This window comes from Coccinella septempunctata, chromosome 1 (genome assembly GCF_907165205.1).
Source record: "Coccinella septempunctata chromosome 1, icCocSept1.1, whole genome shotgun sequence".
NCBI classification, from domain to species: domain Eukaryota; kingdom Metazoa; phylum Arthropoda; class Insecta; order Coleoptera; family Coccinellidae; genus Coccinella; species Coccinella septempunctata.
The window spans coordinates 55,236,060-55,251,593 of NC_058189.1; the positions used below are offsets into that span (position 1 = coordinate 55,236,060).

Here is a 15,534-nt window from a genome sequence, read left to right on the forward strand (position 1 = left end):
ATTCTTCATTTAGGGAGCACGTCCAAGTCTTTGAGGCAATTCTCGTCTCAAATTTGGAAAAAATACATGGTTTCTAGAAACCAGCTCATTTTTTCACCATGGGAAATATGAAATTTCAAATAAGGCACTATTTACCTCTCGCTTTTATAGCCTGAAAGTTTCGCATCTGAAAGTTAGCTCAGAGATTACAAATTATGAGGAACTCTTCCATCAATTCATATACAGGCTGGTCCGACGAAAGTTTAACCCCTCGATTTTCCGATTTCATTTTAAAATGAAAATATAGAAAATCACCCTATAACGTAAGATCGTATATCATATATTGAGTATCTAAAATTTCGCTTCAAGATATACAGGGTGAGAAAAATACTCGAGAACTATATAGCAGCTAGAAGAAAGCGGATGACACATTCTCGAGCTCTTTTTTCCTGACTAATCCAAATCTGAGGACATCATTTTTAGATTTCGAGTCATAAACAAAAATTGAGATTTTGACGATTCCGAAAAGTTCTCATAACTTTTTTGTCTTTGAAGTTACAGATCTGAAACTTGAACCTTCTTAGGCACTTTCATACGTAGAATCTACTGACACAAGATATTTTTTCCAATTCAAAAATAACAAATTCAATGAAAGTTTGCATTTGAAAAAATGAAAGTTCACCTAATGATTCGAAATGAAAAAATATTTTGAGGTCGTCAGTGGATTCTACGTGAAAAAGTGCCTGTAGAAGGTTCAAGTTTCAGATTTCTAACTTCAAAGACAAAAAAGTTATGAGAACTTTACGAAAGTGTGAAACTCAAAAACGAAGTATCGTAGGAGGCTGCGGTTTTCACCATTCTTTGTTTCTCCGAAAAAGAGCTAGGAAATGTGTCATCCGTTTTCTTCTAGCTGCTGTAGTTCTCGAGATCCTCTCATTAGACAACGAATGTTGCCCACCCTGTACATCGATAATTAAATAACAGTGAAAAGTAGAAATGTTGTTGATTTTTCATCCAAAAATGTATTAATTTTTGTCCAAAAGAGTAAATGGACCATGTTTTTGATTTACCATTGTCTATCGTGAATTTTGAAGAACGTTACAAATGCCCCAAAGCGATTGTGAATTTGAAGTAGAATTGAAATAGTATATACCGTTGAAAAAAGGTCGTTAGAAATAACGACTCTGGGCGAATAGCGGCTTTAATTAACGCACGACATGGAAAAAATGTATCCGCCAGTTACGTTGTGAAAATGGTTGTCAAATTTGACGCTACTGGTTCAGACGGAAACAAAAAGAAGGTCATAAAAGAGACGAAGCGAGGGACGTGGTTGTCTTAGGTCATGTAGCAATGGATCCGACCTTAAGTACTAGGAAATTATCTGATGTATCTGATATTTCACGCAGGTCAATAATGAAAATCATTAAAAAACATCCATCCTTATAAGAAAGGATTGGTTCAGGAACTGAATGAGGATGATCCTGATCGTCGACTCCAGTTCAGTGAAGTGGTCGGTGAAATGATTAACGGTAATCAAAACTACATGTTCGATATCTGCTTTTCGAACTAGTGTTGATTTTACCCTAACGGCTTTGTAAACTGGCATAACTGTAGATATTGGTCAGATGAAAATCCAAGATTATTTCGTGAGGTGCATACTCAGCATCCCAAAAATTGAATGTTTTTTATACCCGGAAATCTCACTGGCTAAATTTATTTAGATCTATTGGAGAACGCTATTCATTCTGCCCTCGTGTGAAAGTATTGGAGAATGTAGAAGACCATCAAACGATCATTTTCCAACAAGATGACGCACTAGCTCTTTTCGTTCAACCGGTGCGTCAGTTCTTAGATGAAAATCAGGGGGAGCCAAAGAGCGAAAAAGTTGTTCTCCCTCTAACCATTCATTTTCCTTTCAAAGCCGGAAAATCTAGGTGTTAAGTTTTCGTTGGACCATCTGTATATATGATAACCTGCCTCACTAACGTCCGTGAATATCCCATGACGCGATGTTACGCCTGTATAAGCCATTGATTTCAGATTAAAACCTCCTGATATCCCTAAATATGGAATAATGGTGCTGAATAAAATTCGATTGATCCCACCTTATTTTGCGGCTAACCGCGAGAATCCGGAAATTTGACCTTCATCACGCTTCCACACTGTCATTTTGTGTATTTTTCCTCCTGGAAACATGCGATGAGGCGCCTCTAATGGAAAATTGTTTGGATTAGGATAGAAGCTAGATTTTCTAAGTAACATCATCCTATAAGACGAATTTGATTATCACAACGACGCAAAAATTGAAGAACTAAAAAATGTAGGTATACTCCATTCACTTTTATTTTAGCACTCGGTTCATCAAGAAAATTTGACACATTTCACTCTGTATAGTACGAAAATGTGGGGTTATGAAGCTCGTCAAAACATTTTTTGGTTTTAAATCAACGCTATGTTGCCCGTTCTGCGTAAAAGTTTCTGTTATTACGTATTTTATCACAATGTCGAATTTCTTCGGAAAATATGTGACGAAAATAATTGAAGTTTATACAAACTGATTGAAGGCATACCAAATCAAGTTTTTTGCATGGAAAATACAAGAGATCAGTATAAAATCATAATATGCACTAGCTTGAGCAGAGTTAATGTTCGTTATCTTCTTTGGCTGAAGTTTGCATACATCAGTTGTAGATTTCGAAAATATTAACCCGAAGATGAAATGCATATGATGCAGTGGTTGGGAATGGGTATCTCCTGAAGGAATTAACAGATAATTACAAGAATGTTAAATTCTTCAACAAAAATCATCTTGCATCAATATAAGTAAAAGGAATTAAAGTAAGTTTCAAGTCAAGATGAACTTCACCTTTGAACAAAAATTTCACATGAATAAACAATTAACAGGACAACTGGCGCGTATTTGTAGCTGTTCATCTTAATACAGTGATGTAATAATAATGATTAGGTATTTATTGGTACCTCAAGACATTTACAATGTATAGGACAAGTCAAATGAAAATAGAAAAATAAATTTTCGGGAACCTATTCTACGCTGACATTCATCGAAAATCCTGTAATAAACTTTTCGCATTAATTCACCCGAACATTTAGATTCAGCTGAAACATTATATAAATTCTCTATTCTTTTACATTGAATATGTTCGCTATACCGTCTGACGTATTGTGGATTTTAGAATATCAGGGTATAACTATTTGAATGAGCGGACCTGAATTCTAAATAGCACTTCCTGAACATTCCTGTCTCTTTTTTCAATCACTTTAGGCATTTTCGTAATAAAAATTGATATTAGTTGTGGCAACGGCGTTATGACATTAACGACATTTTATGAGTGCCAACCTTACTCCGTTCTAGTTACATAAACTTGAGAAAATTATTTCATGGCCAACCGACTGCTAAAATAAGTATTAATGGAGTATAGGTATAATTTGTCAAATTGATTTGAATTGATTTGGCAGATTACTTGATGAAAATCCGTAATCAAACTAAAAATGGAATAACATAATACTCACTTACATGAGTTTTTAAACACGACACGTGTTTCGTTGTCCCAGTGGCATCTTCAGGTGGTTGAAGGTAAACTGAATTATTTGGTACTGGTACCGAACGAAAAGAAATGAACAAGCAAATAACTCTGAATCTACTTATTCAGAGGGGGTGATGATAGCGATTATAGAGCAGATACAATTAATTCGGTGAAATCATCACGAATTTCTTTGACTGAGTAAGTCCAGGAGTGTTTCTCCAGGGGGTCAATCTGTTGTTCAACTCCCATTGTTGGACCGCTGCCTTGTATTGGTACTTTACACAGAAAGGCTCAGGTCCAGCAGGTATTTACCTTGTTGCTCTTTTTGCAAGTTCATCGGCTTTCTCGTTTCCTTCAACACCACAGTGCCCTGGTACCCATAGTAGAGTCACTTTGTTGTCTCTGTCCAGTTGATATTACAAATTATAAAATTCTTATGTACCGGTCTTTTTGTAAAAATATTTCATTCGTACATTAACTGAATTTTCTTAGTGAATTAAAAATTACCCCAAACACTAAAAAAAGATCCTGTATAAAAATCTAATTTGTGCAGAGAATGGTCCATCACATACGTTCAAAACTGGGACATTTTTTATCACAATATGAAAGTTATTGGGGATGGTGTAATTCTAATTTGCTGATGTCTCAGTCTCAGCATCGATTTTCGTAATCAAACAAGTTGATGTGTGTCAGAAGGGAAAAGTGGCACAGGTGTTACTAATTATAAGGGATACCCTCCAAGCGAGGCAAATTCATCTATTTAATTGCCTTTTTGGAAAGTTGCGGTGCCATATCAGCCAGTTTCATGCGACGCATTATAGATAAGGGACAGATTATTCGATTTGTTCATTGTTCAGTGATTGATTTCAGGATTCCACGCATAATACATTTTATCATCCAAAATGAGCTAATTGATCCTGTTTCATTATTAGTGAACTTTCGTAGTTTAGTTTCAATCTAATTCAATGCTTCAAAAGTTTAAATTCGCTTCCATTGAATTAGGAATCGGTTGTTTTTCACAGGAAAAACTCAGGTGGAACTCAATTTAAATTCGTTTTCAATGCTTTGTTATTTCTACCGGGTGAGTAGTACAAATATTTTAACAGTAGATTCTTGAGGTAAGAAGAAAACCTTTTTTCCTACATAACATTTTTTCGATTCGGCCCTGATAAGATAATAGCCATTTTAGGCTTCCATAATAAGCTGTGCCACCTCTGGAAAAACAAAATTACCTTCAGAATAACTAGCTGAATCTCTGACACTACACATCTGCGGATCTTTTGAACAGAGCTGTATTTAGCCAAAGTATCCAATTTTTCAAATTGGTACTTTCTGATTTTTGAACAGAAAATTACTCGAAAACATTATTACATTATACGAGAAAATATGGGGAATATTTTTATTTTACGCAATGTTCAAATATTCATTAGATAGCCTCCAACTTAGTTTCAAGAGTTGGGTTCTTTGAATTTTTTGTATTTTTATGGTACGTAAATGATCATCTTGTGTCGAAAGATCAATCAAATAAATGAAAAACTATATGCCGACATTCATTTCATTCGATAAAACCTTTTGTGAGATAGAACATAGTACTAGAAGTAACATTTTTTTCAAGGTTTTTCAACACCCTCTATCTATTTAACTGAGTCGATTCGGAAAAAATGGTAAAAAAAGAGCTTCCTTCGACCTCTAGAATCTACTGTTGAAATATTTGTACGAGTCAACGACTCACCCAGTATATCTATGGATTTTCACTCCAACCTATGAATCAAAACGAATTATTCTAATTATTATACCTAAATGGTTTATAGAAAATGCTTTGCTTTCGAAATCATGCACCATTTGTCGAAAGCATCAGTTTGTATGCTTCATTATTTATATCATTCGTTGTGTTTCAGTTGTTGGGAAAAAAAGACCATTACATTTAAAGAAAGTTGCTGTCACATATTCAAAATTTTCTTCACTCAGTAATGTTTTTGTGTCAAAGAATCGTATATCCTCTTTATTTAATATATAGTGCATCCTGTATTTCCATTAGGCTCATAGACTTTATAAAAGCTTTTCTTCTCTCATTATGATATAAGTAGAAATAAATATTTTCTCATAATGATTCAATTTTTTATTTCTGCAGAATAATTCTTTTATCTCGATTTGATCAGATTATACCGTTAAAGATAGTCCTTACGATAATATATTATCATTTTCAATACTTCGTTTTCGCTCATGATACAATATTTTTTCTTATTATCTCATTGTTTAAATTCTTTGCGTATACTGAATATTCAATTTCATTGGGAGCTAGTGAACCAGTATAGTTATTGGTTCAATCGTTCTGCATAAAGGCCTTTCCAAAGAAGGTAAACTTTGTGGGGAATCTATTTTAAAAGCAATCAACAGGAAAATTGAAAGTGGGTGTGCATGACACTCCAGTTATCCACCTGCTTGATTCTCCCATGAATGAGACAGATTCCTAATGAGTAGGCAAATCATGTGAGAACGGTGGAAGTTATTTACAGTAGAACCCATCAAGTGAATATTTGGCGAGTCTAATATGTGTATGAATCATTAATTCATATGTACCTATCGTTCGAAAGGTTTTGTCAAAGATATTCCCGATTATCTCTTATTATGAAGTAATATTCTGATACAATAATGTATTTAGTGTATAATATATAGGTACACTGTATAAATTCAGTGGAATTTCAAAATTCTGAAACAATGAACATATGTTACCTATATGTTAACATTCTTAGAAAGAAATAACAGCACATAAAAATAAGCTTCGCCTTTCTTGGAGAATATTGATATTAATGATGCTAAATTTTTGCTTAGGTTGGAATGGAACAATAATCTAGAATGAGTGAAAATAAGAAAGAAAGAATATTTTAGATGAAAATTCTTCGAGGAGTTATTCGCTGACTCCAGTAAAAACATTGCAATTTTTGTTCGAAAATTGATTAATTTTTAAAAACGACATATAGTTAGTTCGATCCAGAGGGTCCATTGTAAACAGCTCCTTTTTCATATTTTCCATCTTATTATCGAATATTCATTTAAGGTCCATCAGAAAAACTTGCCTCTTCGGAGTAAAATTGACCTGGAATTCTATTTGACCGGAAAGAAGAAAAAGAAACTGTGAAATTAGGACTTTCTCCCGATAATTATAATATAAGCGTATTGGATTTTTCGATAAGCGGATAAAAGATTGGCTGAAAGTTATTAACAGATATTCAACGGGCAAAAATGGGGAATATCGAAGCCAACTGGATTTATAATTGAATTTTTCTGATGAAGCCTCCATGAACTCTTTATAGATGATCCTGAATTAGACAGTTTCATGCGTAGAATGAAGGAAACCGATTTGAAAATATTGCTTTCGAGAATTTGTTGAAAGGGAAAAATAAATTTCAAACAGTTCCAAAAGAATGTGTATATGAAACGAAATCACATAACGAAATTGAAAATCCATTTCTCCTTATAGTTGGGGAGCCGAAGAGGGAAATTCGGGATTTACTCGATCGTGTCAGATTAATACAAGGAGACATACCTTGGACACTGTAGAGTACCTCTACCAAACATTAGACCTGTATATAGGGGGAATTGTCTAGGACAGCCTGTCAGAATAGTAAAAAAAAACGATCATTGTACATACTCGAGCGTGTCAGATTAAGATATATGTGGTTAATTACATGTTGAAAAGTATATATTCTCTTAATCTGACAATTTAAGCGTGTCGAAAATGTGTGAGAGGGCGCCAAAGTTGCAAAAAAAAAAGTCACGTGTACATTCTCGAGCGCGGTGGCGTTTTTTCTTATTTTGAAGCTAATGATTCAAAAATAACAAAAAAAATATATTCTGACAGTTTTAGCAAGCCGAAACAATAAGAATTGGCCATAAAGGTCACAAAAATCAGTTTTTTTTAATTATCTCCTGCCCTGGGCTTCAAATCTTTTTCGCATTCATTATAAAAGTTGTGAAGCATAACATTTTCAACAAATTTTGTCCCAAGCAATTTTTTCTACGTTCAAAAGTTTTTTAGATATATGGCGATTAATGCGAGGTGTTTAGCGGTACATTCTAAGGTTCAGTCACAGACAACACTAAAATTTTCGTGACTAATTTCGAAATTGTCATCATAGAAATACCTTGTCATTTTGACAATTGAAGATTAGACTGGGATTCTACATTGACCTTGCCCTTTCTCATGTGTGGCCAAGCTTCTCGCCCTTATCGCCCTCTAACTCGAGAATGGTTAAGAGTATGTATAATTGCTTCAGACAAAAGTTGTGTAAAATTTTATTATCTACAACTTTCATAATGAATATAATAACGATAAGAGGTACAGGGAGGGAAATATTCGAAAAAAAGGGATTTTTATCGCCATCTTCAAGGTGTCAGATTAAGAAAACCCCCCTGACTAGTGTCAGATTAATGGGTCAACACGTCTAAAACACCCAGATTAACCATCTGTATGAAAATCTGACACGCTCGAGTATGTACAAGTAACGATTTGTTTTTACATTTTCAAAGGACCGCTGTGACCTTGCGTCACGTCCTAATTGTCAGTCCCTTGAAAAGTAGCTTCCTCCAAGAATCTGACACGCTGGAATTTTTTTTTTTTACCATTTTCAACTCTTCCATACGTCCAGTCCCACCGCGCAAACTGTCAGGTAAGCATGAATTTATTATCAGAGACACGTAGGGCATATACAGTGTATTAATCTGACACGCTCGAGTATGTACACCTGACGATTTTTTTTACATCTTTGAAAACCTTTAGACTCAATAGTAATCAAGTAGAAAACCTTTGAATTGAAGACTAATATTAATCTTAATCTTTTTGTTTCTCTGTTCTGGGATATTCTTCAAATTATAGACTCTTCCATCAAGATTTCAACTCCACTTTCAATAATTCACTTGGAATTTAATAACAGTATTAGGGTTGGTCAACAGTTGTACGGATTTGAAAGGACGAGTAAGAGGGTTATCATCCTGACAAATTTTATTAATAATTCATCACGTTCGGTATTTTTATCGCAAATGAAAACATCATATGGGGAAGAGGGAGAGAAAGGAAAGAAGGGACGTAAAACTGTTGCAAAGTTCTTTTATGATGTTCGATAGGATGGGGATCCCCGTATTTGGAAAAGATTTCAACAACAGCTATGGGATTGTTCAGGGCTGGACTTTTAGGTAATCTAGAGAGGAATGCGTTGAGATATTGTTTTGTTCAGTTAGTTTTATATAAGATTCATATTATTTATGGAATGTAAGCTGTGGGCGATAATGCAGACTGAAAATAGAAACGTTGAAATCCCAACTATTTCCAATATAAATTGGAAGAGGCAAACAGTATGTCTATCGGACTAAGAAGAATTGCAAAATGACAGTAAATATGCAGTGCCGAACATGATGGATGAGGAAGCCAGCTGAGGACAATAATTATGTCATAGCACGGTTGAGGAATTAAACATGATGTACTTAGTACCTGTTATGACATGAGTACAAACATTATGTATCTTGAACAATTATTGCAATCCCTTAAGGCCTGAATTGAAGTACACAGTAAACTCGGAGATCTCAAGGGGGTCAATCCCAGTTAGCTAACTACGAAATAAGAACAGAAATAAGGAAAACAGTACCTAATGCAGATTACTAACTGGAAATTTTCAAAAGTTTTAATAAAAAACGAATATTTTTCAGGGTTGGATAATTCTTAAGACGATTTTTTGGAGATTGAACTATGAGATTGTTCAAAAACGTCTGAACGTAGAAAAAATTGCTCTGAACGAGATTTGTGGAAAATGTTATGCTGTACAACTTTTATGATGTGAAAACGATTTGAAGCTCAGGAGAGCCACCAAGCTCCAGAATGTACACGTGATGTTTGTTTTTTTGCAAGTTGGGCGCCCTCCCACACATTTTCGTCACGCTTTAATTGTCAAATTGAGAATGTATACTTTACAACATGTAATTAACCACATATATCTTAATCTGACAAGCTCGGGTATGTACAATGATCGTTTTTCTTGTACTATTCTGACAGGCTGTCCTAGACAATTCCCCCTCTATATACGAGGATATATTGAAAAATTCTTAGCCTACTATAGAACCAAATAAAATTTCAATGTCAAAATATTTTATTACTCAACATATTCTCCTCTTAATTGGATACATTCATTACAGCGAACCTGCAACGTCTCTAGACCTTTCAAAAAAAAATATTTCTGCTTGCTCTGCAAACCAGACCTCCACAGCTTTCATTACCTCCTCGTTGGAAGAAAATTTACGACCTTTTAAACATTTTTGGTCAGTTGAGGAAAGAGATGATAGTCGGATGGAGCCAAATCTGGTGAATAGGGCGGGTGTTCTAGTAATTCAAACCCTAAATCAAGAATTTTTTGCATGGCAACATGAGATCTGTGTGCAGGAGCGTTGTCCTGCAAAAAGAAAACACCTTTGGATAGCTTTGCACGTCTTTCCTTTTTAAGAGTGGTCAGTAATGTCGAATAGTAATCACCGGATATTGTTCTACCCTTATCCCAAAAAATCAATCATGATTACTCCATGGCAATCCCAAAAAACTGAAGCAAGAACTTTTCGAGCAGATTTTTGGACACGAAACTTCTTAGGTCTTGGAGAACCAGAGCGTCGCCATTCCATCGATTGTTGCTTTGTTTCTGGATCGTAGAAATGAACTCTAGTCTCATTCATACAAACAATTTGGTTTGAGAAGTCTACATCGTTTTCAAATCGAGCACAGATCGAACGCAATGCTTCTACCCTTGCACGCTTTTGGTCTACATTTGGGGATCCATTTTGCAGCAATTTTTCTCATGTCCTAATTGATGTGAACTATATGATGAACGCGTTCGTATGAAATATTTAGTGCTTCAGATATCCTTTTTAGACCAATTCGACGGTCTGATAAAATCATGTCATGAACTGCATCGATATATTTTCGGGGACTGATACAGAAATTGGCCTTACCTCTTTTGAAGCTTGCAGTCCAATTTTTCACGGTCGCATACGAAGGACATTGATCACCAAGGGTATTAAGCATATCTTCGTAAATCTGCTTACCTCTTAACCATTTTAAATACAGGTACTTGATGATGGCTTGATACTACAATTTTTCGATTTTCACAATTTCGTTGGACAACTTCTTTCTTTTAATTTATTGCGTAACTCTGGTTTACTTATTTGACCTCAAACTTCACACTGGCACTTCTAATGAGTTATTGTTCGTTGCTATGGTAACGCAAAATTTTTTATGCATGGATCTGGTCTTGGCTAACTAGATATCAATACATCCTAGCAGGTCTAATTTTTGGTAGAGGTACTCTACAGGATCTAAGATATCTCCCCTTACCTACATTAACCTGACACGCTCGAGTGAATCCCGAATTTCCTTGTAAGGTTCCCCAACTATAATTATTCATTTTGAATGACCCAATACTTCGTTATCATGTGTATTTAGAGTTAGTGAAAAGTAATGCACAAAATTCAAATCTTCAGTAAGTACTGTTTTTTAGAAAAATGCTGGAACATGTCCATTTTTTTTTCGAATCAGAAAAAGATACACTTTTTGTTGCGGAGGATGATTTGGTCATTGTTTTATTATAGAGATGAAACGGTTAAAACTACTTACTTTTTGTACATATTTCGAGGTAAATGACATACACATTAAGAGTCATTGAAGTTTTTCAAGTGTTATTGAAAACATTCTCCTCTCGTAGGGTAGTTTTGAAAGAATTACTTTTCTGATATGAAAATCACTATCTCAGAAATAAATGAACATGTGTTTGATACGTTCTTTCATCTTTCAACAATTACTACTCTACGGAAAAGCATGTTTCTTCATAACGCTTCTAAATAATCCCTCGGGTGTATGTCATTGATCTCAAAATAATTAACAATTAAAAATTCGAATTCAATAAGTTTAACTATTCCTTCCCAATAATAAAGAAGGATTGATAAAAAACTCAATCTATTACATAATCATCCTCGGCTCTGCGTTTTGTTAAACGTTTAACCATTTCTTGAACCAAAAGTTAGGGTTGCCATTCGAAAAAACTCAACAATCATTCACACTCATAGAAGGAGTACAACAAACTCCTTAATTCTTAATGAAAAGTTGCTTAATATGAAGTCAGAATGATCTGTTCGAGCCTTTTTCAAAACGAAAAGTAACGAGAATATCAATTTTGTCCGTTATGGCCAAACAGAAATAATAAATCAACTATTTATTGAATGGCTTCAATGGTCATGATATATCAACTAGTAGCCATCAGCCATGAGCAGGGACTTTTCAATTTAGTGATTTGTTCTACCACAACCAGTTCCTTCGCCAATTCGAAACAAATGAGTAAATTGCAACTTCTACAGTGAAAAACCTCTGCTGTTGCTTAATGCATGTAATGTAATGTATAAGTACCTACTTGAGTACCTACTAGAACATTTCTCTACTTCATTTCATAAACAAACGGTTCTCGTTAGGCCAAAAAGTTGGGCAAATGGTTCGATCTTTGTTTTTGTCGAAACGAATCATTGATCGATAATTTTAAGGATGTGCTACCAGGGACACCTTGTAATGTTTCTTTACTCTAATGACACAATGAAGTTTGTGGGATACTGAAAACTCCTTCGCATCGCAATATACTCGAGAAATCCTCAACAGTGTGGACTCATGCGAATTCGTTCGAATTCATCATTTCCTCGAATTCCCCAAGTTCCTCCCTGCTGATATCGCATCCATCCTGAAGATATGATTCACCGGATAATGGCAAAAAGGTAGTGCACTACAAGTCGAAGCCGCAAAACGATGCCAATAAAACACGTTCCGTCTTATCCCGACAGAAAACTTCGGACAAGGCCGAATTTTAGCCTAGTCTTGTTTTTGACAAATTGTGACTTTTGTTCCTCGCGGATAATTGACGGACATCTTCGGGATCACGCCCCAGCGGGCTCGTTTGTGCGGAAGATAAAGAAGATGGTACAAAAGCCGTGATATTCTGAAACAATGAATTGAAAAAAAAACTCTTTTTCAATCTTCGTATCCTATAAGGATGAAATATTTCACGATGGTGAGTTCTTGCATCGCCATATTGCGTTGTTAGTTCGAAGATCAAATTCTCAAAAGTATACAGGGCGTCTTTCATAACTACCTGGAAAAATTTTTAACTACCGGTAGATTCGGGTGACTTGGGACAGTTCTGTAACTCGGGACAGTCCTGTAACTTGTGACAATTACCCCCTTGCAGATTGCTTTGTTTCTTACCATTTATGAGTGAAGGAACAAACTATAATATTGTGTAGCGTCTTTTCGGTTAGTTTAACAATTAATTCCTTTTGAGTTTGCCGTGACCAGAGCGTTTGAATTGACAGGAAAAATTAACGAATTCAGGAGAGTAAAAGCGCGTTTTTTTATATCCCTTATACTTTCTAGTGTCCTGAACATGTGTTCCACTTAATGCATTAATTTTTTTCTGGATATATATTGGGATATTAGATATGTCAGGAAACAAGGTTACATATTTACAAATCAAACGGCAACACGGATCTCATTCATTTAATTTGTTGTTTCATAAGCCAATATGTTTCAATAAACAGATCGGGCAGGAATTTCAGTTCACACTGAAAAGACAACCTCTATTTTATTTTGGACAAAGAGGTCAAGGGTAGATTTACCTGAAAACCTGAGTATAGATGGCATGCAAATTAAATTAGAAAAAAACCATAAATTTTTAGGTATCTACATAGATGAATTTCTTGATTGGGAAACTCATAAGTATTGACTATTTATGCCATAAACTGAGCACCAAATCTTTCGCAATCAAAAATGTTTCAAAAGTTATAGACATCAAGCAATCTATTGTTCTCTACCATGCATGTTTGGAATCTGTTATTAGATACGGCATTGTATTTTGGGGGACAAATGCAAAGGTTCAAAAAAATTTTATTATTCAAAAAAGAGTTTTACGCTATATAAATAAGATGAAGTTTAGAGATAGTTGTAGGGGAGTGTTCAGACAGAATAAAATATTTACCATCTATGCATTGTACATATATGAATGCCTCCTATTTCTATTCAAATACAATGAAAATTTTTCAGCTCAGGACAGTCACAATTATGCCACAAGAAGACTGAATATAAATTATCCTCCTCATTCATTGTCAATAACAGAAAGGAGTACGTATTATAGATGCATCAAATTTTATAACTGTCTTCCAAATCAAATAAAGTTATTACGATTTGATAGTGTTTTCAAGAAAAAAGTTAAGGAATATCTGATAAGTTTGGAACCTTATTGTCTCAATGATTTCTTGGCTTCAAGGGGGGTACCCTAGGTTAAGAAAGTATTGTTTTCATGACGCCATTTCTTTATAATTTGTAAATTATTCTGGAATAAAGGGATGTATTTATTTATTTAAGGTGACTTGGGACTATGCCGTATAGATAGGTACAAGCGGCACATTGGTAGCAGGAAATATGCCGATTTTTCGCAGGATATTATTATTTACGTTATTTCCACAAGGAAAACACCAAAGAATGAAAAAAATCAAAGTTCCATTGTTTTGTTCAGTTTTTTCACATTTGAGTTGCAATATATTTACTTTCGCTGTAATAGTAGTTTATCCTTTAATTTCCTTACCGAATTGCAGCTATATAATCACAAATATTAATTTTTCAGAATTATACACCGTCCCAAGTCACCTATTTCATTTGAGAGTTGAGAAATCAATAGATTTTAACTTGTGTCCCGAGCCTCCCAAATCGAAGGGTGACTTGGGACAAGTATATTTTATTTTTTTCAAAATTTATATCCGAATTCTTAAGCATGGTATATACCCTTATCAATAGTACGAGTCATTTAGCATATTTGAACCTATTTCTCACATGCAAATAGGTCAGCCTTTTTGAAATATGACAAGTTGAATTTCAAAATCGTCCCAAGTCACCCAAATCTACGGTATATATTGTGACCTCATTTCCAGGTAGACAGGTTATAATATTTAACCTTATCATCTAAAGAAATGGGTTTCCTGTCTGTGTTACAAGGTCTCTTATTCTAAATATTTACAAATTAGTTTTAGTGAATAATGGCAATACATATTTTGATTTTCGACGTTTTTAAGCATATTTTAACATTCTTCTTCAGCGAAGAAGTGTGTGATGAACATAATTTTTTTTTACAGAGATGCCCATACCTGCGGCTTGCATTAGCCCAATCTAGTTCCACCATGGCTGCGACAACTGAAGCGGAACACAAGACAGACAGTAGAAAAAGCAGCTCGAACAGTACTAAAACCCAAGCCAGGTCACCTACCACTGAAAACTCCAATGATTACAATGATAAAAAGGTGAGGTTTCAGAGTATTCAAAGTAGATTGTGCCATACGAAATCAAAGGTATTCACCTGGGTATCTCAGTCATCTTAACTGTGGAAAATTGCGAAAATTTCAATTAGTCTTGTGGACATTGTAGGTTGAGAACAATTCAGAAATTTATTATATTGATCTTGTACAGGATGTCTCTGGAGTAAATGTACGTTGTCTTATCATAGATAGAGTAGGACTAGTTGAGTAAGGATAAACTGTAAAAAATTAATTTCTGCCTTCCCCAGTAAGCTACAGGGTGATTTTCGAAATATATGGAAATACTGAGTATCATCAAAGCCAAACTTATCGACGGAATTTATTGAAACTTGGGAAGTTATTGATACATGCTGAGATCGCGTCAGAGAGATATAAGTTACAACCGAACTTCTTTATCTCGAACTCCTCTTCAACTCGAACTTTTCACCTTTAAATTCTCGAGTTCATCTCTTGGGTTCCATTTAAACATCTGTGACAGTACGTATGGAAAGTAGATTTAACCTAAGCTAGTATTCTGAACCTTTTTGGGACACATGGAAGGTGAGCTACCTGTATCAGAATTTTTAGAATAATAATTAATAAATGGTAGCTTCAGTTTCTTTGGAAAATGTTATAGGATAGATCTGAATAT

At 34.7% G+C, this 15,534-nt stretch overlaps 1 protein-coding gene across 1 annotated transcript in view; it reads left to right on the forward strand.

The window, feature by feature from the left end:
- The window catches only part of LOC123310286 (sodium-dependent serotonin transporter), a 53,881-nt gene that overhangs the window by 11,009 nt on the left and 27,338 nt on the right, over positions 1-15,534 (forward strand). Inside the window, exon 2 of the mRNA XM_044893755.1 lies at positions 14,724-14,888. Coding sequence (XP_044749690.1) covers positions 14,769-14,888 — 120 coding nt within the window. The 5' untranslated portion in view covers positions 14,724-14,768. The remainder of the gene's footprint in view (positions 1-14,723; positions 14,889-15,534) is intronic.